The sequence below is a fragment of the Emiliania huxleyi genome (genome assembly GCF_000372725.1).
Source record: "Emiliania huxleyi CCMP1516 unplaced genomic scaffold EMIHUscaffold_114, whole genome shotgun sequence".
Classification (NCBI taxonomy): domain Eukaryota; phylum Haptophyta; order Isochrysidales; family Noelaerhabdaceae; genus Emiliania; species Emiliania huxleyi.
In genome coordinates this window covers 114,792-138,185 of record NW_005201551.1, presented here as the reverse complement: position 1 = coordinate 138,185, position 23,394 = coordinate 114,792, and the positions used below count along the sequence as shown (strand labels likewise).

Here is a 23,394-nt window from a genome sequence, read left to right as displayed (position 1 = left end):
TCTTTGTAGCCTGGCGTTTGTGCCCCGTTTGTGCCGCGTCCCGTGCCCCCGAGTTCATTTTTTAGTACCATTGATAGATTTGATATAGGCACCTAGGCAGTGTGGGTGATGCGACAAAGCCGTCCTTTTCTACATACATACACGAGTCCATTTTTCTTTATTTCGACAGAAAGAAAGAAAGAAAACAGACAACCCAAGGGAGGGATGGGAGGACGGCACGCCGCCACCTTTTCTTTATTTCCCAGTCGCAGACTTTGGTCCATAAATTCTTTATTTTGCGGACGTTTCTCGCACCCTCGCACCCCTCATACCGACAGCAAGTCCGAGGTTGGTCACTCGCCGCTGCCTTCCGTCGGCCAGCCTCCACGGCCATGCCTCGCAAGTCGCGGCGCACTGTGCAGCGCGCGGACCCTGCGCTCGACAGGCGTACGTGGCGTCCTGCGACCGGCCGCGCCGCTACGGCGTCAGAGGCGGAGGGCGAGGCTTCGGCAGCGGCTCGCAAGACGCCAAAGAAGGGCAAGGAGCCAAAGATCGGGCTGCTCCAGCTCCTTCACTTTGCGACGCCGCTCGACTACCTCTGCCTCTCCATCGCCGTGCCGTGCGCCGCCGGGACCGGCTTTCTGCAGGTGACGCGAACGACACCACCGCCGCTCGCTTGGCGGCCGCCGGCCTCTGGCCGTAAACACGCGGGGAAATCCCTAGCCCCTATTCCTAGAGATCGATGCGGCTCCTCGCCGCATAGCCGCTTCCCGGCAATCTCTTGCGGCGCCGATCGTCTTCACGACTCCGCAAACGACATCAGCACTTCGCCCTTCTTCCGCAGGTCTCGATCCTCTTCATCTTCGGCGCGCTGCTCGACTCGCTGGGCTCCACCTCGGCGGGGTGGATAGAGAGAGACGAGAGGCGCACTCTCAAAGCCGAACACCAGGCTTTCACGAGGTCGCTAGCGACGGAGGGACGGTCACACTGGGGCAACGCAGCCTCACAGACGCCCACAGACACGACACGCCGCAAGCCCTGCTTTCACACTCGGCCTGACACACATCCCGAGCCACTCGAACAGAAGAGACGCGCGAGAGCGGATGTACGTAGTGTAGCGCGTGCTCGCGTCCGCCTCCTCGAGCCCGGGGTGACCCGAGGTTGCCCGAGAGCAGGCGACGGGTGTGCTGGTGCCCGAAACCTTCTCGCTCGGAAGCCGGCCAGATTAGATGCGGCATCACAGTATTAAGGCAGAGCATGAAAGTCAAGATCGTAATCGTGATCATAACTGCACTGGTAAGGAAAAGTACGCTCTTAGAACATCAATTCGAAGTCAATAGCGCTGATACTACTACTCCACGCAGGGCTCTCATTGCGCTGCAAAGCACCGTATGCCACCAGCCTGGCGGTCCCCTCTTCACACGACCGCGCGTCAAGCCCCCTCTCCACGACCCGAGCCCTGGTGCGCTCCACGCCGCAGGCTGGGAGATGCCGCTCTGGTTCTGGTTCGTCTTGCTCGGCCTCGGCCAGTGGATCCTCTGTACGGTCTACAACGGCCTCACCGACACCGCAAAGGAGCGAATGATCGCGCGGCACGCTAGATGGGGGTGATGCAGATGGGGGGGGAGGTGCACATGCGGGATGCAGACCTCTTCACTTGATCGGGCCGCGTTCACCGCATTCGGAGCTCGCGCATTCACACCCTCGCCGCGCTTCACAAAACACAGTTTACACACTACAGACACTCAATTGACCCTACGGGGGTCTGAGTGCCACCGTTGTCGCAACAGGTGCGGTACAAGCTCGCCTACGTCAAGGCCATCCTCCGGCAGGAAATACACAACGGATAATCAATAACTAGTAATCAAGAAATAAGCTCGCCCACGCCAAGGCCATCCTCCGGCAGGTCTCTCACCCCCCATGGCACGGGCAGAACGGCTGATAATCTAGACACCCTTACACTTATATCTGGCACACGAGCCCGGCTGCCTCTTCACAGGGTCCCACAGACTCAGACTCGGCCTGTGAACAGGACATCGGCTGGTACGACACGAACAGCCCGCTCCAGCTCTCGACGCGCATCGGCGAGCGCCGCACACGCGGCCGCGCAGGCGCTGTGAACGGCGTCTCTTCACGCCGCTCCGCTGTGAACAGGCGAGGGCCTCAAGACGATTGAGGAGGCGCTGTCGCCAAAGGCCTCCCCCCCCCCCCCCCCCCCTCGAGTGGCCGCTCTCGGCCTACTCTCGGCCCAATCTCGGCTGGTCTCCCGAAGGCCGTCATCCTCTTCGAGTGGCTAGCGATGGCCGTCACCGGCTGGGCCCTCTGCTTCAAGTACGAGTATCAGCCGTGATCAGCCGAGATCAGCCGAGATCAGCCGAGAGTAGCCGAGAGTAAGCCCGAGAGTAGCCGTCGTTTGCTGGGCCTTCCGTTCCACGTGCAGCCGTCGCGCTCGCCCTCGTCCTCGCGTGCCCTCCTCACCTCCAGCCGCGCGCAGGTACGAGTGGCGCGTCGCCCTCATCATCCTCGCCTGCTCTCCGCTTGTGCTGCTCGGAGGTGCGCCGAAAAGTCCACGCGCTACTCTCACTCGGAATAGCTCTTCTCGCCCGCCGACCGCCCGCGCATAGTCCAGCGCGCAGCGCGAGAGGAGGCACACTCTCCCCCCCCTTCACAAGAGGCGCCTGCGAGCAGGCGCGCTGATGGGGTACGCGCAGCAAAACGGGCAAAAGAGCGTCGTCGACGGGTACGCCGAGGCGGGCGCGATCGCGACCGAGGTGCGCGGGGCCTTGGCTGTGTCTAGGAGTGCCATTCCTCTTCTTAGTAGTGTCTTTCCTCTTCTTAGTATTCTTAGCGGCGTTGGCCTCCTCCTTCTCATTCGTATCAGGCGCTGGCATTCACTGTGGCACTTAATCTTGCGATCACCATTCTTCAGCATCACTAAATTATTCCCCATTCTCACTCTCACCGTTTCCAACTTGGCCAGGTGCTTGGCGCCGTGCGGACCGTCGCATCGCTCGGCCTCGAGACGCTGTCGGCGAGCCGGTACGACGCAGCGTTGCACAAGGCGCAGCGCGCGGGCATCAAGGCGCCTCTGCCCGTCGCGTTCGAACCCTCCGCGAACCCACCATGCACCTTCCATAAGCGCCTCCTGTGTCACACACACACACACACACACACACACACACACACACACACACACACACACACACACACACACACACACACACACACACACACACACACACACACACACACACACACACACACACACACACACACACACACACACACACACACACACACACACATACACAGCGCTCACCCACGCGCATCGGGCCTTGCACTCTGCCTGCCGTGGGGCTCCTGTATTAGAGGTGGAGTCGCGAGGGCTGCGTGGCCCTTGCCCCCCACCACCTCGTGTGTGTGGAGTCGCTTACCGTACCTCACCTCACCTCACCTAGTCCCTCCGCAGGTGTCTCTGCTCGTCGGGCTTGGCATGGCGATCCTCTTCTCGGCACCAAACGTGATGATGGGCGCCGGCCTGATCTACGGCACGTCGCTGCTCAAGGACGCTCGCACGGAGCGCCAGATGCAGCACTCTTTCCTCGTCCGGACGGCGGGCGGGTTCAACACGACGCTGCAGCTCTGCGCCAAGCCGTGCGATGAGTACAACCTGGCCACCGTCCATCTCCAAAGTGTCTCCCGTCCGTTCCTATCGTTGATGCTTGATGCGGCGTTCTGCTTTGGCGTAGGCCAACGCCGACTACAACACCACGCTCGCGCTCTACAACCACAACACCCTCTCGCCGGCCACGCCGCGCAGCTGCGCAGATTTTGGCGCCAAGGTGCTGACTTGGACGTGCTTCACGGCGGATCTGACCGTCTCCTCGGGCCTCTTCGACGCGGACGCGTGAGCCGCGCCAGATGCCGAATCTCGACTAGGGGAGAGGCGCTGTATGGAGCTCAGCCGCATTCACTGCACCGCAGCCAATGCATTCACGCAAACGCACAACCCCGATGCATTCACGCGATGGTCTGAATACACGGCGGGTGCTCGCGGCGCAGGTGGGCCACGCTCTCCTTCTCGTCGAGCGACAGCAGCCCGCTCACCTTCCTCGAGGTGCCCGGCCAGCCCGCCCTCCTCGACGACGCCTCCTTCCGCTCGTACTTCGAGCAGCAGACGGGCGGCTGGACTTGCGCCGTCCTCCCGGCGGCCGTGCTGCTCGCCATCTTTGCGCTCCAGAACGGCGCCCAGGGTCTCGGCAACGTGGGCCAGCCCGTCAACATCATCGCAAAGGGGCGGCAGGCCGGCGTCGCGATTCTGCAGACCATCCGCCGCGTGCCTGCAATCGACTCCTTCTCGACGGCCGGTACCACGCTCGACAGCGTCACCGGCGCAATCGAGGTTGTCGACGTGGTCTTTGCGTACCCCACCCGCCCCGACTTCACCATTTGCCACGGCTACTCCCTCTCGATCGGCGCGGGGCAGACGGTGGCGCTGTGCGGCCCGTCCGGCAGCGGCAAGTCGACTCTCGTCGCGCTGCTCGAGCGCTTCTACGACCCGCAGCGCGGCGCGATCACCCTCGACGGTGTCGACATCCGCACGCTCAACCTGCGCTGGCTCCGCTCCCAGCTTGGGCTGGTGGGGCAGGAGCCGGTGCTCTTCGAGGGCACCGTCGCGGAGAACATTGGCTACGGCAAGGAGGGCGCCTCGCAAGACGAGATCGAGGAGGCGGCGCGGGCGGCGAACGCGCACGGCTTTGTGATGGACAGCCTGCCCGACGGCTACGCCACGCAGGTGGGTCTCCGCGGAGGCATGCTTTCGGGCGGCCAGAAGCAGCGGGTGGCGATTGCTCGCGCCATTGTTCGCAAGCCGGCGGTGCTGCTGCTGGACGAGGCGACGTCGGCGCTGGACAATGAGAGCGAGCGGGTGGTGCAGGCGGCGCTGGACAGTATCGTGTCGCAGCACAAGCGGACGACGGTCACCATTGCACACCGCCTCTCGACAATCAAGAACGCGGACAAGATCGCCGTGCTGCGCAAGGGCGCGGTCATCGAACAAGGGTCGCACGAGGAGCTGCTCGAGCTGGGCGGCACCTACCTCGCCCTGTGGGAGGCACAGCAGTGAGAGCACGCCGCGCCTCTTGGCCACGCCGGTGCCGGTGCCAGCTAGGGAGCCAGTGGCGAGGGAGGCTCCACCTCGCCGCCGTCGCGTGAAGAGGTGGCGCTCTGGCATCGGCGATATCAGGCATGCGCGGCCCTCGGCTGGCGAGCGACCCGGCAAGTAGCCAGCCCACGTACGTATATTTCCGTACAGTGTCCATGCCGCGGGGAAGCATTCCGTACAGTGCCCATGCCGCGGGGAAGCAGTGTACACTTTTCATGGAAAGAGAGCTCCGACAAACTGTCCTGCAGACCACACAAACTGCGTCAGAAAGAAAGAAGCGGGGAAAGAAGTGGCAGTCGCTGGTGCGGACTTGCTAAGTCGTGTGTGCTCCTTTTTGCTTGCTAAGACTGGAACAATTTTTTTTAGAATGTGCGGGTCGCATTCCTAGAGTATCCCCGCCACTCGCCTAACCGTGCCTCGTCACAAGTGCTCTCCCAATCGCGTACCTTACAGGCACACACACTCCGCCTGTTCTCACCCAAGCACTCTGTCACACCCTTGCCTCCCTGCCAGAGCGAGCTAGATTCTCCCCGCCTCCCTCCCGCCTCTGCCGCGCGCCTTCTATGGACGTCAAGTGCAGCACCTAGGGGGAGAGAGGGGGTTTGCCCTGGTAGGGAGGTGGCGAGGCCGCGCACTGCAAACCCAGTGTGAGGAGTGGGGGAGCTGGGACAGGGCGTGTGCGCCTCTGATCTGTCATGGTCTAGTGGCCGATAGGATCCTCCCGTAGGCAGCGATGGCGGGTCGGGAGAGGCCCGAGTTCTCAGCCCGCCACTTACTGTCAGCCTCTCTGACTGCCCAGGGTCTCACCACGATGCCGCCCGAGTAGGGGGATAAGGTGTGTGTAGAGTGCGGCTCTGTACTGAACCTCTCTCTGTGTGGATCCCACCTGAGCCCACTCGCGGTGCGAAGGCTCCTAATGCGGCAACTGAGCCCGCAAGGGTAGGGCACTCTGTCAGGGAGAAGTTATGTTGGATAATATGTTGTGTTGTGGCGTACTGCTGTGCAGCTGGCGCAGCGAGCCCTGCCACGGCTCGTCGTCGAGACTGGTCGGTGGGTGGTGCCTGTAACAGCTGAGGCAGGGAGACTGCCTGTGAGTGTAGCGCAGCCGCGCGGTTGCCTGAGGTGTTGGGATGACTAAGTGGAGAGACAGGTACGACCGTACCTGGGTATGGCGTAGGCTGGTGGCTAGGGTTAGCTGGGCGCGCACGGCGAGTCCAGTCACATTGCCGCCCCGCAACAGCGATATGAGTGGTCTCTCGGGGAGAGGAAGAGCAAGGGCGAGAGAGGGCAAGGGACTGGGTGCTGGCATACCAGGGGGGGCAGGGTGGTGGGCGGCGACCGCCGCATACCGTCCTACGGCGGGGATTATCGCTACGCCAGGGAAGACAAGGGCGTCGAAGTGCAGCTGCTGCTGTTCGAATCGTTCGGCGGGTTCGGAAAGGGGGTCCGTGAGATCCTCCGGAGAGCGGCGGACGTGCTACAGAACAAGCTGACGCGGGCCCAGTACCTCGATGAGGTGACTTGGACCACCAAGAGCTGGCTGGGGCTGCAGAAGCAGCGCATCTCAGTCGTTCTTCACACGGCCATCGCAGAGCAGGTCGTGAATGAGCTTGCCTGTGGCGGGGGTGGGCGGGTGCACGGAGCTAAGTGCCTCGCCACCCTCGCAGGAGTCGCTTAGGCGGCTCCCGTGGTGTACCTGTGTTAGTGCCAGTGCGCGCCAGTCCCGTGCCCAGTGTTGTGCGAGGGAGTTTTGTTGTAAGATTCTTGGCTGTATCTCGGCTAGATCTCGCCGATGGCGGAGCGAGCGTGCTAGCCTCTTTTCTTTTCTTGGCTGTATCTCGGCTAGATCTCGCCGATGGGCACTAAAATTCTACACCGCGTGAGCGCACGCGAACAAAGGACGGAATATTTATTCGGCCCGGCGCGTCCAAAAGGGGGAGAGGTCTCTCGAAGACGAGACCTCGCGTACAGAGTAAGACGTCCGCAATGACGCTTCTGAAAATAAAACAAGTGTGAAGGAAAACGCGTAACGACTCTACTCGCGATAAGACTCGTTCGCGCATCGGACTCACAAGCGCAGTGGCGGCGCCGCTCGCGCGGCGACGCCGATGCTGAGGGAGGGTGTAGAGGATGTAGAGTGTAGAGCGCTGTAGAGCTGTAGAGATGTAGAGCGCTCTGGAGCGCTGTAGAGCAATGTAGAGCTGTAGAGCTCTACATCCACCGCGTGACGAACTGCCTCCGTTGTAGAGCGATGTAGAGGCGCTCTACAACGTGAAATCTCTACAACAACTCATGGGCGCTCGCAAAAGGTCGCGGACCCGCCCGTCGCTTGCCGCCCCTGTCCCAGCCCTTGCCGGCGACGGGATCACGAACCTAGGGCTCAGTTCCGTCTCCCCCCCCCTCGCCCCTGTGTGTAGGCCGTTTAACGCTGGCGGGAAGAGGCGCGCCGAGCCATCGGCGTCGTCCCGGCGAGCTCATGGGCCCCCAAAAGGTCGCACCGGCCCGTGGCTCCGCCGTCGGCTCCGCCGCGAGCGGTGACGGTGAGGCCTCCGGGGCTCGCCTATACCGGCTAGTGTGGAGCTCTGAGTGTGGTTACGTGTTTTACTGTCTACGCAGGCCCGTCCGACGGGATGGTGGGGTCTGTGGGGATTGAGACCGGGAGTGGGGAGAGCGCGGCCCCAGCGCCCAGACGGCCCAGTGGATGCGCCATAAAGCGTAAGCTAGCTGACTAAAACAAAAGATTCAGGTGTCCCGTTTGTGCAAATCGACACCCCTCCCCAAACCGCTTTCCCCGGACCCCCCGCGGCGGTGCTCACAGTCACACGTGCACTATAACGTGCAACACGCCAATCCGAATGGCCATCGATGTCCCCGGTCTGCATCATCTATTCCCCCGTGTGTCTTTCGCCCAACCAGACCCTGACCCCACTTCCCCCTCCCCCGCCCTCTTGCCCGCTCCGACGCTCTTGTCCCAAGCGGCCGAAGCGCGCCGAGAGACGCAGACACCCCCCCCCCACCGCCGCTGTGCGTCGTGCTCCGCAGCCGCAGGGTCTGTTGCTCTCTGCCTTGCTCGCGCGGCGGTCCCGCCGGGCCCCGCGCCCTTGCCGCCCGGCCGGGGCTGGAGAGGCTCAGCCGAGCTCGATGCCGCGCTCCTCGCACACGGCCACCAGCTCAGGCTGCTCCCTGTTGTCCACGAAGAGATACTGCACGCGAGGGGAGGTGCGATGAGCATTGGGCGGGGGAGGGGCGTGTGGCGAGGGGGGCGTCTCGCGCCTTCAAGCTCGGGGCGGCCCCCTCCTTGAGGGCGGCGGCCAGCGCCTTGCAGCCCTCGTCGCCAATCTCGTTGCAGAAGAGATAGAGCTCCTTGAGCCGCGGCGCTGCCCCCTCCTTGCCGAGGGCGGCGGCCAGCGCCTTGCAGCCCTCGTCGCCAATCTTGTTTTCGCCGAGAGAGAGCGTCTCGAGCCGCGGCGCTGCCCCCTCCTTGCCGAGGGCGGCGGCCAGCGCCTTGCAGCCCTCGTCGCCAATCTTGTTGCGCTGGAGCTCGAGCCTCTCGAGCCGCGGCGCTGCCCCGCTCGCGAGGACCTCCGCCAGCTGCGCCGCCTCCGCGTCGCCCCAGCCGAGGCCGCGGTAGTTCAGCACGGTCGCCTTGCCAAACTGCTCCTTGAAGGCGGCCTCGTACAGCTGCTTCACCAGCGGCTTGTCGTCCTTGCCGTTGGTGAAGCTCTTCTTCTCCAGCTCCGCCGCGAACGCAGACGGCAGCAGCGGAGGGCGCCGGCCGCCGTCCTGGACGCAGTCGTCGATGAGGCTGCCGTAGCCGTACTCCACGCCGGCGCGCATCTTGCCGAGGTCTAGGGAGAGCTGGCCGGCCTTTGTCAGGCTGGCCCAGGCGTTCTCGGTGGAGCACCAGCCGCGGTCAAAGTACTTGGCCACGTTGGTGCCCTCGGCCTGGTCCTCCGCCTTGTGGCCGTCCGGGAAGGAGGTCAGCCGCAGCACGTATGTCTTCGGGTGGGAGTAGAGCGTGCCGAGGCAGCTCAGCCCCTGCTTGAAGAGCGCGTTCTGCTCCTCGGTGCGCAGGACGCCGTTGGGGGGGTCGGGGTGCTGGTGCAGCGAGCCGAAGTCCCAAAAGACGCCGAGCCGCGGGTTGACGGGTTTGCCGAACACGGGATGGTCGCTGAGCAGGGCCTTGAGCGCCCTCGCGACGCGGGCGAGGTTGGCTCCGCGCGGGTCGGGGTGGTCCTTGGTCAGCCACGGGTAGGAGAGCGCGGCGACGGGAAGGTAGCCATACTCGCCGGTCGCCTCGACGAGGTCGGCGAAAGAGAGGAAGGCCTCTTTGGGCAGCGCCTGACGGTGGGTGAGGACGCCGCCCGCCTCGGCGTGGCTGATGACCCACTGCGCGTCGAGGACGGCGACGGCGCTGCTCGCGAGGACCGGCTCGAGGTCGCCGCCGCCGCGCTTGCGCCACAGCTCCAGCTTCCCCTCGCTCACGCCGAGATCGGTGGCGGAGGGGAAGGCGGCGGCCGGCTGCGTCGGCGCGGCGGTGTCGGCGGGCGTCGGGACGTCGAGTTCGACGGCGGGAGGGCTGGGCGGCTCCAGTTTCGTCTCGCTCACGCCGAGATCGGGGGCGGAGGGGAGGGCGTCTGCCGGCTGCGTCGGCGCGTTACAACTTTTTGAGAATTTTCAAAAAACTCCCTCGCACGACACTGGGCACAGGACTGGGCACGGGACTGGCTCGCACTGGCACCAACACAGGTACACCACGGGAGCCGCCTAAGCGACTCCTGCGAGGGTGGCGAGGCACTTAGCTCCGACTTTTTGAGAATCTTACAACGAAACTCCCTCGCACAACACTGGGCACGGGACTGGCGCGCACTGGCACTAACACAGGTACACCACGGGAGCCGCCTAAGCGACTCCTGCGAGGGTGGCGAGGCACTTAGCTCCGTGCACCCGCCCACCCCCGCCACAGGCAAGCTCATTCACGACCTGCTCTGCGATGGCCGTGTGAAGAACGACTGAGATGCGCTGCTTCTGCAGCCCCAGCCAGCTCTTGGTGGTCCAAGTCACCTCATCGAGGTACTGGGCCCGCGTCAGCTTGTTCTGTAGCACGTCCGCCGCTCTCCGGAGGATCTCACGGACCCCCTTTCCGAACCCGCCGAACGATTCGAACAGCAGCAGCTGCACTTCGACGCCCTTGTCTTCCCTGGCGTAGCGATAGTCCCCGCCGTAGGACGGTATGCGGCGGTCGCCGCCCACCACCCTGCCCCCCCTGGTATGCCAGCGCCCAGTCCCTTGCCCTCTCTCGCCCTTGCTCTTCCTCTCCCCCTCCATGCCCCGTACCCCCCCCCCCGGCTCCGCAGCTGGCGGCTCGGCGGCAGGGGCTGGCGGCGCCGCAGGGCTCGCGCTCGCGGCGGCTCCGTGGCCTGCGCCTGCCGCTCATGGCGGACCGCGCGCTCGAGCTGTGAGTGCGGGTGGAGCTGCACAATGACGTCGCCGCTCTGCGTCGCGGTGAAGGAGACCGAGTACGGCGCGTCGCCGTCGTTCTTCTTCTCCGCGTAGACGAGCGCGTAGTCGCACACCTGTCGTTGGTGGTCAGTGAATATGCTCTCCGTGCAGCGCTCGGCGGCGCCGACGCGAGCAAAGACTAAGTAAAGCTATCACTCCTGTAACTAGTAGTGAGACGGGCGCGCCTAGAATTCTTTTTTTCTGTGGACTGCGGGCAGTTCGTCTGAGGAACGACCTTGCAGAGCCGACCGGCTTCGGCTCTGCCGTGCTGGCTCCGGCCGGGCTGGCAAGGCCATGCTGAAGCAGCTGGTGCAGGACCAGCTTCGCGCAGTGCTCTCGGACTACATCTATTTCGACGACGCAACCTACAAGACGCCGGGTTGGGGAAATGTGCTGCTCGAAAACGTCCGCGTGCGCGAGACGGCTTTTGAGCGTTTCGGCCTCCCAATCGCCGTCAAGTCTGGGCGTGTCGGTCGGCTGGAGGTTTCGCTCCCGATCGGCAACTTCAACAACAAGCCGGTGCAGCTGGTGCTCCACGAGCTCTACGTGGTCGCCGGGCCGATCCGCAACTTTGACCGAGACCGCGCCATCTCCAACATGAGAAAGGCAAAGGCGGACGCGATTCTGAGCGCGCAGGCGGCGGAGATTGCGGAGCGGCTGGCGGAGCAGGGCGGCGACTCCTCCTCCTCCAAGCGCGCGGGGAAGGACGACGCGAAGAAGCGAGGCTCTTCGATCATCGACATCCAAACCATCATCGACAACATCCAAGTGTCGATCTCGGACCTGCACCTGCGGTTCCGGAGACGAGGGCCCGCGGGCTGGTGATTCGAGATCACCCGAGATCACCCGAGATTGCCCGAGACTAGGTACGAGGACGACGACTCGCGGCTGGCGCCCGAGCTGCACACCGCCATCGGCCTGACCATCCGGCGGCTGACCGTACGCACGTGCGACGAGCAGTGGAAGCAGGTGTGGAGGAACGTGTCGCGCGGCAAGGACGGCAACGTGTCCTCCTCCTCCAACCGCCAGGTCAAGTGCGACGCACTCGCCTTCTACTCGAACAAAAAGTCGTCCGACCGCTGGTCGATGGATCTCGCCGACGAGATCAACCGGCGGCTGCTGCTGGCGATGATCACGCAGCGGTCGGGCGGCCGCGAGGCGCTGGTCAAGCATGTCCTCGAGCCAACCTCGGTGGACATCCGCGCTGCGCTGCTGCCGATGCTCGACGGCGGTCGCCGAGCGACGGCGGAGGCGCCGCCGCAAGCCGACGTTAAGGTCGAGGCGTCGTCGGACGTGGGGCGTCGGGCTGTGAACGGCGTCTCTTCACACGCCGACCTGTGAACAGGTCGAGGCGTCGGACGTGGAGCTAGTGCTGGATGAGCGCCAATGGGCGCTCCTCGCCTCCCTCTCCGCTCACTCTGACTCACCCTAAGACCTGACCCTAACCCTACCCCTAACCCCAGGCGCACCTCGCCTCCCTCTCCGCCTGCTCTGACTCACCCCAAACCTGACCCTTACCTGACCCCCTACCCCTAACCCCAGGCGCACCTCGCCTCCCTCTCCGCCTACTTTGCGCGGTTCGGCCTCTGGACGCGCTACCGAGGCAACCCCTCGCTAGTCCCGCCTTCGGAGCGGCTAGCGTGATTACTAATTAAGTACTTAATTAATAATTAATTAGGCAACCCCTCGCTAGTGCCGCCGTCCGAGCGGCCGTCCCGCCTCAAGCGCGGCTCTGCAGCGGCCATGTGGCGGTACGCGCTGCGGTGCGCGCTTGGTGAAGTGACCTCGCCGCAAATCAGGAATGGAAGTGCATGAATTAGGTACGCGCTGCAGTGCGTGCTGCTCTGACTCTGAGTATTTACTCAGCGATGAATCAATTGCTAACTAGGTACGCGCTGCAGTGCGTGCTGCTCGACTTGCGTCAAGAGTCTGCAGGCTCGTGGCAGGGACTAAGTAATTAATCTTTAGTTAAGTGCCAACTGACGACATGGGGAGATTCATTGACAAGTAATTCGTTCACATCCCGAGTCCGCAGCTCGTGGCGCGGGGAGGTAAGCAGTTGCTTCACTGTCTAATGAATGAAGCCTTGTCTGTAGGCTCGTGGCGCGGGCTGCTGCGCAAGCGCCGCGTGCGGCAGGCGTCGCTCCCGCTGGCCCGGCACGTGCGGCGCAATCTCGGGCAATCTCGCGTCATCTCGGGCGATCTCGGCTGCCCAGGCGTATGTTCTGCTGGTCAAGCACGTGCGAGGCATGCCGTGGCGGCCGCCGCCTTCGGGGCACAGGCAGGCCGAGAGGTCGGTGGAGGCCTCCGCCGCCCCAGACTGCGCTCTGCCGATGTCTGCGCGCACCGCCGCCGCCGCCGACCCCGCGGCCGGCGTGTCGCTGGAGGATCGGACGCTTCAGACGCGGAAGACGTATCCTTGCGTTCGAGCTAGCGCCCGAGAGGACACGGACTCCGCCGTCTCTCCAACCAACGGTATTAGTGAGTTCACCGGCCCACATCGTCATTTGAATTGATTTGCTGACGTAGGATTGGGCGTCGGCGGCGCCGCTGAGCGTGCGGCTGCTCGAGGAGCTCCTCTCGCGGCAGGAGAGACGAACTAGAGCTTTATTAAATCAAGCTCAGTCTGATTGAATTGGCTTCTCTCCCGGCAGGACACGGGGATTGATTAATTAACTACTCAATCAGCGAAACGAACTCAATGAGCTTCTCTCGCGGCAGTACACGGGGAGTATTTCGTAGTGATCTTGACTAATTGAGCTAACCGGAGTGGTTTCCCTGGCGGCAGGACACGGGGGACGCCGCGCCCCTCCTCGCCGCCCTCGCCGCCGGCACCGCGGGGGGAGGGGCGCCTGGCTTCGCCGCCGCCGCCGCGGGGGCGGCGGCGGCGGCGGCGGCGGCGCTAGGTCTGCCGGCAGCTGGCGAGGACAACGAGGTAGCGGCGGCGAGGATGGCGGAGGTGTTTGCCGGCGAGGCGGGCGGCACGGGCGGACGCGGCGGCAAGCGCGGCGGCGGCGGAAGGGGCGGCGGCGGCGGCGGCAAGGGCGGGCGCGCGCTCTGGGAGTTGTGCGAGAGGGGCGGTGGGCGGACGCGCATGGAGGTTAAGAATGAGTGAGTGTTCCTAGGCACGCGCTCTGGGATTTGTGCGAGGAACGGTGGGCGGACGCGGGAGGGGGCGAGGGCGGCGCAGCCTCCGCCTTTCTCGACTTGGACGAGGCGTCGATCTCCCCATATCTCCCCATACCTCCCCATACCTCCCCGGTATCTCCCCCATATCTCGCTTTCCTCGAATTGGACGCGGCGTCGACTCACAACGCGTTGCAGCACACAAGGGCACACGGCGCACTCTGAATTAGGCGGCGTTCGCTCACTCCGCGCGCCCCACCCACAACCTGCCGCACAATGGCAGAGCGAGCTGTTTGGGTAGGGATCGCTCTGCGCTGCGGTGGGTGCGGCGGCGGGCGTCCTCTGCTGGCACGCCGTGCGAGAGATCGAGGACGAGACGCCGTCGGAGGAGCTCGTGCTGTGGCGCAAGAGGGCCGAGCTGAGTCGGTTCAGTTACTCTTTCGAGTCATTGCATTTAGGAGCTCGTGCTGTGGCGCAAGATGGCCGAGCTCGAGCTGACCATCGAGGAAACCCAACCTTAACCTTAACCCCGCCCCTTGCCCCTACCCCTTACCTTACCCCTTACCTTACCCCTTACCTTACCCCTTACCTTACCCCTTACCCTACCCCTACCCCTACCCCTACCCCTAACCCTACCCCTTACCCTACCCCTTACCCTACCCCTTACCCTAACCCTAACCCTACCCCTTACCCGTTCCCCTTTTCATTACCCTACCCATTACCCTACCCCATCTCTCCCCTTCTCTCCCCATCTCTGCCCATCTGTCCCACTCTCTGCCCATCTTTGCCACATCTGTCCCCCTCTGCCCCCCTCTCTCCCCCTCTCTCCCCATCTCCATCCGATCTCCCCATCTCTCCCCATCCGATCTCCCCATCTCTCCCCATCCCTCCCCGCCTCAGGAGCTTCGCGTCTCCGCTGCTTACGGCGGCGCCGACGCGTACCGCCGTCGCGCCACCCCAAAGCTAGGGTGGGGCCGGCGCAGCGCGGGTGTGCTAAGAATTCATAAGTAGTGACGCCTCTTGAACTGACCGACCAGGTGGGGCCGGCGCGGCGCCGGCGTCTTTCGGCTCCACACCCTCTCCCTCGCCGCCCCCCGCCCCCCCGCCGTCGCAACCTTGCGGGTTCTTGTCGAGGCGGCGACCGATCTGACGGCGAGGGAGAGGGGTGGCACGCCCCGCACGGAGTTCTTTTTTCGCAGTTGCACTTCGTTTCTGCAGGCGAGGGAGATGGGTGGCACTCCGCGCACGTATTTCTTTGGTGTGAGACGCTTTTGGCTTCTGCAGGCGAGGGACGCGGGCGGCACCAACGGGTGTGAACAGCGCCTCTTCACACCCGCTGCTGTGAACAGGCGAGGGACGCTGGTGGCACCAACGACGCGTACGTGCAGGTCTACACACTCACACACCTCACCCACGCGCACTGGGCCCTTGCACTTGTGATGCCGCGGGGCTCCTGTCGTCTAGACGTGGAGACGCGATGCCCCCCCCCCCCCCCCTGTGTGTGTGTGGAGAAGTTGACCGTACCTTACCTTACCTTAGGTGTACCTCGGGGGCAGCGACGAGGTGGCGCGTACGCGCGTGGTGCCGCGCTCGACCGCGCCGCTATGGCGCGAGGCAGTCCTCGCCCCGCGATGGGGTGTGAACAGCGTCTCTTCACACCCTCTGCTGTGGACAGGCACGAGGAGTTCTCGCTCCGCGTCACCTCGCTGGAGCAGGTGCTATTCACAGCTGCTATTCACAGCTGCTATTCACAGCTGCTATTCACAGCTGCTATTCACAGCACACGCACCTCGCTGGAGCAGGTGCTGCGCTTCCTCGACACTCTGGCCATCGCTTGTTAATCACGTGTCAGTTGATTCATTAACAACCATTCCCACCCCTTGCTGCTGGCGCCCTAATTAGTTCAAATTAACAACAACCCAGGCCGTGAGCGGGGATCCCCACCCGGCTGCCCCTCTGACTATTTCTGTCTGTGGCGATGCCCTTCCCTGAGAACACACACACCGCCCCGTGTGTGTTCCGCGAGTGCGTGTGCCCCGTCGTCCGTGCCAGGGGCGTGTGTAGCACTGACGGACGGACAACCACACAGGTGCTTCACTTTCTCGTGCTCGATGGCGACACGCTCTCCAGCGACGACGTGATCGGCGAGACGCTGCTCCCGCTCGACAGCCTCGTCGACTACCCGCTCCGCTTCGCCGACCTCGACCGCCCCCTCCTCCTCACCCCCCCCACTGATGTCGCCCGGCCTGCCGGCGTGGCGGTGAGCTCGGCGGGACGGCTCCGGGGCTCTAGAAGCGGGAACCCCCCCCTATCTCCCCCTATCTCCCCCTATCTCCCCTATCTCCCCCTATCTCCCCCTATCTCCCCCTATCTCCCCCTATCTCCCCGTATCTCCCCCCATCTCCCCCTATCTCCCTCTATCTATCCCTTATCTCCCCGTGTCTCCCCGTATCTCTCCCTACCCCCGTATCTCCCCGTATCTCCCCCTATCTCGATGCACGTCAGCGTCTTGAGAGACGAGCGGTGGCCGCAGTCCTAATCACCAATGCTGCGCGCAATCGATCTTCAGGCTCCGGGTGCGGCTGGAGCTGCTGCCGCCAGAGGACGCGCACGGAGGCGGAGGCAAGCTTGCGGCGAGCTCGGCGGCGCGTCATTTAGCTTAATGATTAACTAATCAGGGTTCATTGATCAGGCGGAGGCGACGGCGAGCTTGCGGCGTACTCGGCGGCGCGGCAGCGGCGGAGGTGGGCGAGCCAGCGGGCGGATGAGAGTAGGCGAGATCAGGCGAGATTCCACGAGATTAGACGAGGTTTCTGCTTGATTACGGAGGTGGGCGAGCCAGCGGTCGGACGAGGCGGTGCTGGCGCAGGCAAGGGAGCGGCTCCTTGCGCTGAAGCGGGAGGAGGCGGCGAAGGCGGAGGCGCAGCTGCACGCCGCGGACGAGTTGGGCAATGGACGAGCAGCTGATGAACCGCACGTTGATGGAATGCTCATTCAGGCGCAGCTCCACGCCGCCATCGGCGGGGGCAGCCCGGTCGCACTGCGCGCGGCGGGCGGCAGCGAGGGCGGCGGCGGCGGTTCCTCGCGATCTCCTCCCTTGAGTGAATCACTAAGCGAGTACGAGTTGCTTCACTAGGCGGCGGCGGGCCGCGCGATCGCTTCTCCAAGGCGGAGGCGACGATTCGGGCGGCGGGCTTGGCGGGGCGGAGAGGCAACCTCGACAAGAAGGGGAGCGAGAAGGCGCCGCGCAGGGCGGGCAACCAGGCGCTTAATGATGTAATCTCCCTGTAATTAAGCAGTCTCCCTTTCCTTAAGCGCAGGGCGGGCAACCAGGCGCTTAATGATGTAATCTCCCTGTAATCAAGCAGCCTCCCTTTCCTTAAGCGCAGGGCGGGCAACCAGGCGCTTAATGATGTAATCCTCCCTGTAATCAAGCAGCCTCCCTTTCCTTAAGCGCAGGGCGGGCAACCAGGCGCTTAATGATGTAATCCTCCCTGTAATCAAGCAGCCTCCCTTTCCTTAAGCGCAGGGCGGGCAACCAGGCGCTTAATGATGTAATCCTCCCTGTAATCAAGCAGTCTCCCTTTCCTTAAGCGCAGGGCGGGCAACCAGGCGCTTAATGATGTAATCCTCCCTGTAATCAAGCAGTCTCCCTTTCCTTAAGCGCAGGGCGGCCAACCAGGCGCTTAATGATGTAATCTCCCTGTAGTTAAGCAGCCTCCCTTTCCTTAAGCGCAGGGCGGGCAACCAGGCGCTTAATGATGTAATCTCCCTGTAATCAAGCAGCCTCCCTTTCCTTAAGCGCAGGGCGGGCAACCAGGCGCTTAATGATGTAATCTCCCTGTAGTCAAGCAGTCTCCCTTTAATCAACCACAGGCGCACCTCCTGCAATCTCGGCCGATCTCGGCCACACCTCCTCCGATCTCAGCGCACTCCGCCGCGCCGCGGGGACGGCGGCTCCTCGCACACCAGCACAGCCCGGAATCGCACGACAGCACAGCGACGCTTCACGCAACCACACAGCCGCGGGCCAAAGACGCACGAGCACAGACCGTCGAGAAGGGAGAGACGGCGACGACAGCACAGTGGCACTTCACACCCCTCGCCGCCGTGCCCTTCAGGCAGGGCTCGCGCCCCTCCCTCTCACAGACCGGCGCGCAGCGCCAGAAGAGACAGTCTCGTCTCACTACCACGGTCTGGGACCAGGCGCTCGGCGCGATCGCCTACTCGGCCGTGCAGACAGACCCAAACACGGAGCGCTTCTCGGCGCGGTACTCGCACCAGCCGCCCAGGTCGCCGACCGCGCCGCTGAGTTAAACGGAGACTACTTGCGGAGATCGCTTCATTACTTATGCAGGTCGCCGACCTCGCCCCTCGACGCGCGGTCCTGCTCCGTCCGCCTCTCGCGATGGGGGCCGGGTGAGTTCTTGGTTAGCCTGCGGTTTCTTTTTAGGTCCTGCTCCGTCCGCCTCTCGCGATGGGGGCCGGGTGAGTTCTTGGTTAGCCTGCGGTTTCTTTTTAGGTCCTGCTCCGTCCGCCTCTCGCGATGGGGGCCGGGTGAGTTCTTGGTTAACTTGCGGTTTCTTTTTTAGGTCTTGCTCCGTCCGCCTCTCGCGATGGGGGCCCGGCGGTGCGCGGCCTGGCGAGTAGAGCCACCCCTGCTATTCACAGCTGCTATTCACAGCACACGCCCCTTGCCTGGCGAGTAGAGACCACCCCTGCTGTTCACAGCTGCTATTCACAGCACACGCCCCTTGCCCGGCGGCCTCGGCATGTGCAGCGGAAGGCAACGGACCCCCCCGCGCTGTGAACAAGTGAGCCGTGTCCCAACCCGTCAGGTGCGCGACCGTCTCTCGTCGGCCGGTCCGTCGGAAGCGCAGACGTCGCCGGCCGCGCCTCATTCGCCGGCGACTCGGTCAGCCGCCGCTCGGTCAGCGTGAAGAGCGTCTCTTCACACCCACTGCTGTGAGTAGGCGGCTCGGTCAGCCGCCGCTCGGTCAGCGTGAAGAGCGTCTCTTCACACCCGCTGCTGTGAGTAGGCGGCTCGGTCGGCCGCCGCTCCGTCAGCGTGGACAGCAGCGAGCGAGGCCAGCAGAGCGCGGCGGAGTGCCGGTCGGTGGGGAGTGCGGATGTGGCGCGGCGCCGCGTGACCTCCTTCGGCAGCTGCGACCGAGGCAGCTGCAAGAGCTCGGTCCGAAGCGCGGGGTCGTGCGGCGGCGGCGGCGGCGCGGGGTTTGCCGAGCTGAGCGCCGCTGCGTCGCAGTTCCTGGCGACCATCCACGACCGGCGGGGGGAGGAGGAGGAGGAGCTACACTTGGAGGAGGTGGTTGGGCGGCGCGAGGGCGTCGGCCTGTGCGCGCTGCTGTCGCGCCATCTTCATGTCTCGGAGGCGACCGACGTGCAAGTTCACGACGCGAGGGCGGAGCTACTCGCGCTCGGCGCAGACCTGCGCGACCCGAGCCGCCCCTCCTCCCCTGACGCGAGGGGCGACGCGCCGCCAACCTCCGCCCCCTCCACCCCCTCCGCCACGCCCCGCCCCGGCGCGGCCGGCGCGGCGGCGGGCGCGGCGGCGGCGGCGGCGGCGGCGGCGGTGCGGAGTGGGGTGGGGCTGTCGCGCACGATGCTGCCGATGACGCCACGGGCGGGGAAGCTGCGGCACTGCCCGACGAGGTGTGAACAGCGTCTCTTCACACCCTCTGCTGTGAACAGGCGCGAAGCAGTCCTCGCCCCGCGATGGGGTGTGAACAGCGCCTCTTCACACCCTCTGCTGTGAACAGCCCGGGATGCTGCGGCAGGGCCTGAGCGCCGTCATGGAGGGAGGCGAGGCCGCCGCGGCGGCCGTCGACGCGCTCGTCTCCGGCCCCGCCGACCCGCTGCTCGCCGCGGCGGTGCGGCTGCACGACGAGCTGCGCGCGGGCGTGGGGGCGCGCAACACGTCGCTGCTGCAGCGCTCCGGACTTGGCTCGCGTTGTGGCCGGGCGGCTCGGTCAGCGTGAGGAGCGCCTCTCTTCACACCCGCTGCTGTGAATAGGCGGCTCGAACTCGCTGTCGCGCGGCGCCAGCGGAGCGGAGACTGCCGCCGGGCGGAGAAGGAGGCAGCGGCTGCGGGAGGAGAGGTGCAAGTACCGCATCGAGGCGTCGCTGGGTCGGCTGGAGGTGCGGCTGGAGTACGCGCCCCGCGCGGCCACCCCGCGCTCCGTCCCGCTCATCGACGGCTGTGTGTGCGGCACGCGGCTGCTGGTGGAGGCGCGTCAGCCTAGACGCTGCACGTGCGTCCATGTCTCCCAAGCTTCCCTCGAGAGGGCACGTGCTCCGGAGATCCGCGGTGGTCATTGCACTCTTAGCCCGCGTGTGTGCACTGAATACGCGGCGCTGTTCCGCTCTGCCACCCTGACCTCGCTGCGTTCATGAACGCAGGCGTGGCAGCCGCCGGACGATCGCGAGGCTGTGGAGAGGCGCCGTTCACAGCGCCCCGTCTGTGAACGCAGGCGTGGCAGCCGCCGGACGATCGCGAGGCGCCGCTGCAGCTGCGCGCGCTCGCCACCGTCGCGGACGCCATCATCGACGGGGGCGGGCTCCGGTTCCGGCGCTCCCCCTCCGCCGCCAAGGGCGCCACCGGCCCTGGTTTCGTTGAGGGGCTGTACACCGCGGGAGGAGGAGGCGGAGGCGGAGGCGGCGCGCGCGGCGGCGCGCGCACGCGGCGCGGCGGCGCCGCGCAGGCGAGGGCGTCGGGGGAGGGCGCAAGTGACGGCGATAGCCCGGAGGTGGCGAGGGCGGGGGGGTCGGAGAGGCGGGTCCCCGTCGACCCGTTCACAAAGGCGCTGACGGCGGCGGCGCAAGCCCGTCTGCCCGACCTCGCGTCCAAGGTGGAGGCGCTGCGCGCGATCAACCTCAACCAGCTCAAGCAGGCGCAGCGGATGCGGACGAGCAGCTCCCACTCCCAGTCGACGGCGGAGCGGCGCGGCGGGTCGGCCTGCACCTCGCGAGGGGGAGGAGGTGTGAACAGCGTCTCTTCACACCTCCAGCTGTGAACAGGTCGCTCTTCACGGGCTCGCTCGCAAGGGCCAGCTGTGAACAGCGTCTCTTCACACCTGTTGCTGTGAACAGGTCGCTCTTCACGAGCTCGCTCGCAAGGGCCAGCGTAGACCGCGCCACGCTCAAGCAGGCCTTCCGCGGGCAGACTGCGCGAGATTGCCCGAGATTGCTCGAGATGACCCGAGATGGCCCGACGCTAGGCCTCCGGCGGGCAGACTGCGCGAGGCCCGCTCCTCGAGGCCGATTGTGTCTCGCCGCCCCCCCCCGCGCTTCTTTGACTGCGCGCGCTGGTTCCGGCGTAGGCTCGCTCATTGAGCCGTCCGCGTATGAGCTCGAGATGCTGCAACGCGCCCGCGAGTCGGGCGCCCGCTCCGCGCTCTCCTCGCTCGAGGCGCTCCACGCCCGCCGCATGCCCGGAGGCATGTGGCTGGCGGGGAGGGGCGGCGGCGGAGGACCGCCCGTCCCTCCGGCGCCGCTGCCGAGCGACTCCAGCGGCGGCGAGGAGGAGAGCGGCATCGAGCTCACATTCGGCGAGCATTTGGCCTGGGGACAGCAGGCGCTGCATGCGGCGTCGCGATTCAGCCAGCACGGCGTTGGGCACGCCGCGGCGTTTGAACGCCGCGACACCGCCGCCGCGGGCGCGCGCGGCGGCGGCGGAGGAGGGGGCGGCGGCGGGCGCGGCGGCGGGCGCGGCCGTGGCGCCGGGCAGCTGTCGGCGCGGGAGCACCTCTCGCACACGCTCGACACCGGCCTGCTGGCGCTCGAGGTGTCTCTTGACTAGCCCTTGGCGATCCGTGATTGGTTCCATTAGTCGTGTGGCGAGCAGCTGTTGACTTTTGGCTCGTTGCCGCGAACCGAGGTGTCTCTGCGGCAGCGCCATTCGTCGGCTGGCGAGCCGGCGACCTCGCCGCAAGGGGGGCGAGCGTCGGTGCGCGGATCGATGGGTGCGCCGAGTGGGTGCGTGGCGCACGCCGAGGCGTGGGGCACCCCGATGGCGGGGGGCGGAGCGCGGCTCGAGCGGCCGACGGTGCGGGTGGCGGCGCACGTGTGCGGCGTGGAGGCGCTGGTCCACCTTCCATTCCTGGCGCACCTCGCCGACTTCTTCCAGGCACTCTCTAGACACTTCCGAGACACTTCCGAGACTCTTCCTCTCCCTTCCTGGCGCGCCTCGCCGACTTCTTCCAGGAGGCCGCTGCAAGCCCACCGGCATCTGCAGAGCCTTCTCTGAACCGCCCCTGAACCGTCCCTGGACCGTCCCTGATCAGGAGCCGCTGCAGGCCTACGGCATCGCGCCGCCGCCGCAGGGCGAGGAGGGGGCGGCGGCGGAGGAGCCGCCGCCCGCGCCGCCCGCGGCGGCGAGCAAGCGTGCGCACGCACTGCCCGACATCTTCGAGCGCACCGAGGTGACGGTGGACGTGGTGGCGGCGCAGATGGACCTCACGCTCATGAACCACTCGCTCGGCCCAAACATGCCTCTCGCGCGGCTGCGCGTGCTCGACGCGTACGCCGGCCTGCGCCAGACCGGGCGCGGCAATCTGCAGCTCGACCTGCAGCTCCCCCTCGAGGCGATGTCCTACTCGGTGAAGCAGCACGCCTTCGAGACGCTCCTCGAGCCGTCGCTGCTCGGGCTGCGCGTGCTGGTTGTGCCGGCGCAGTACAACACAGACATGCTCGGCGAGACGCTCGAGGTTGCGCCCGTCGCCTTCAAGGTCTGGGCGAGATGGCCCGAGATTGCCCGAGATTGCCCGAGATCGCCCTATATTTTCCGAGAGTATCCGAGATTGCCGCCTTCACGGTCTGGGCGGGCACGTCGCCGCGCTACGCCCTTGTCGTTTCTTTTTCACGGCCAGTCTTCCTCTCCTCAAGGTCTGGGCGGGCACGTCGCCGCTCTACATCACCGTGACGCACAACGTGGTCTCCGTCCTCGCGCCGCTGCTCGGCTCCGGCTCCGCCGAGGTCCTCTCCGACTCTGTGCGCCGCTCGGACGCGTCGCGCGCCTTCCTCCTGTCTCCGTACTGGGTCTTGAACCAGACCGGTGCGCCACGTCTTCACAGCGAGAGGTGTGAAGAGCCGCTGTGTTCACAGGTCTTGAACCAGACCGGTGCGCCGGTGCGTGTGTCCATCGACCGCGTCGCCGCCAACGCCACCGCCGCCTCGGCCTCCGCCGCCTCCGCCTCCGCGGCTCTCCCCGTGCTCACCGTCGCGAATGGCGCCGAGCTGACCTTGCCGGCCACGCGGGCGGCGCGGGCGAAGACGGAGGCGCAAGAGCGGCGTCTCTTCACACCGACTGCTGTGAACAGGTCACGCTCGTGGCGCGGGCGAAGAAGGAGGCGGCGAGGGGGAGGGGGTTCGGCGGCGGCTCCTCACGCGGAGCCGGAGGCGACGGAGGGGGGGGAGGCGGAGGGGGGGGAGGGGGGCGGAGCGGGCTGCGCGGGATGGGGGGGATGGGCGGCGCGTTCGGCCTGCTCGACTCGGCGCAGCGCGCTCTCGCGCTGCCGCTCGGCGGGGGCGGCGGCGGCGCCGACTCGCTCTCCCCTGCGCCGGCGGCAGCGGCGGGGGGACTGGCGACCGGAGGGGGCCGGTGGCGG

General features: G+C 65.7%; 4 protein-coding genes across 4 annotated transcripts; 3 read left to right on the top strand and 1 right to left on the bottom strand.

Annotated features, from left to right (window-relative positions):
- Positions 1–371: 371 nt before the first annotated feature.
- Positions 372–5,104, top strand: EMIHUDRAFT_466749 (putative ABC transporter; the record flags this gene model as incomplete). Its single annotated transcript, XM_005791257.1, has 13 exons — positions 372–626; positions 824–882; positions 1,155–1,285; positions 1,460–1,586; positions 2,012–2,022; positions 2,134–2,174; positions 2,252–2,310; positions 2,474–2,532; positions 2,668–2,750; positions 2,960–3,073; positions 3,449–3,658; positions 3,729–3,886; positions 4,042–5,104. The coding sequence occupies 13 exons, from the start codon at positions 372–374 to the stop codon at positions 5,102–5,104; spliced, it is 2,370 nt and encodes a 789-aa protein (XP_005791314.1).
- Positions 5,105–8,314: 3,210 nt separating this feature from the next.
- EMIHUDRAFT_223995 (hypothetical protein) lies at positions 8,315–10,471 on the bottom strand (the record flags this gene model as incomplete). Its single annotated transcript, XM_005791256.1, has 4 exons — positions 8,315–9,619; positions 9,701–9,806; positions 9,899–9,979; positions 10,077–10,471. The coding sequence occupies 4 exons, from the start codon at positions 10,469–10,471 to the stop codon at positions 8,315–8,317; spliced, it is 1,887 nt and encodes a 628-aa protein (XP_005791313.1).
- A 153-nt stretch (positions 10,472–10,624) lies between these two features.
- Positions 10,625–12,077, top strand: EMIHUDRAFT_223994 (hypothetical protein; the record flags this gene model as incomplete). Its single annotated transcript, XM_005791255.1, has 4 exons — positions 10,625–10,695; positions 10,888–11,439; positions 11,512–11,920; positions 11,991–12,077. The coding sequence occupies 4 exons, from the start codon at positions 10,625–10,627 to the stop codon at positions 12,075–12,077; spliced, it is 1,119 nt and encodes a 372-aa protein (XP_005791312.1).
- Positions 12,078–16,316: 4,239 nt separating this feature from the next.
- On the top strand, positions 16,317–17,062 carry EMIHUDRAFT_223993 (hypothetical protein; the record flags this gene model as incomplete). The annotated part of the gene is made up of 4 exons (XM_005791254.1): positions 16,317–16,347; positions 16,464–16,515; positions 16,601–16,805; positions 16,940–17,062. The coding sequence occupies 4 exons, from the start codon at positions 16,317–16,319 to the stop codon at positions 17,060–17,062; spliced, it is 411 nt and encodes a 136-aa protein (XP_005791311.1).
- Between the last annotated feature and the right edge of the window lie 6,332 nt (positions 17,063–23,394).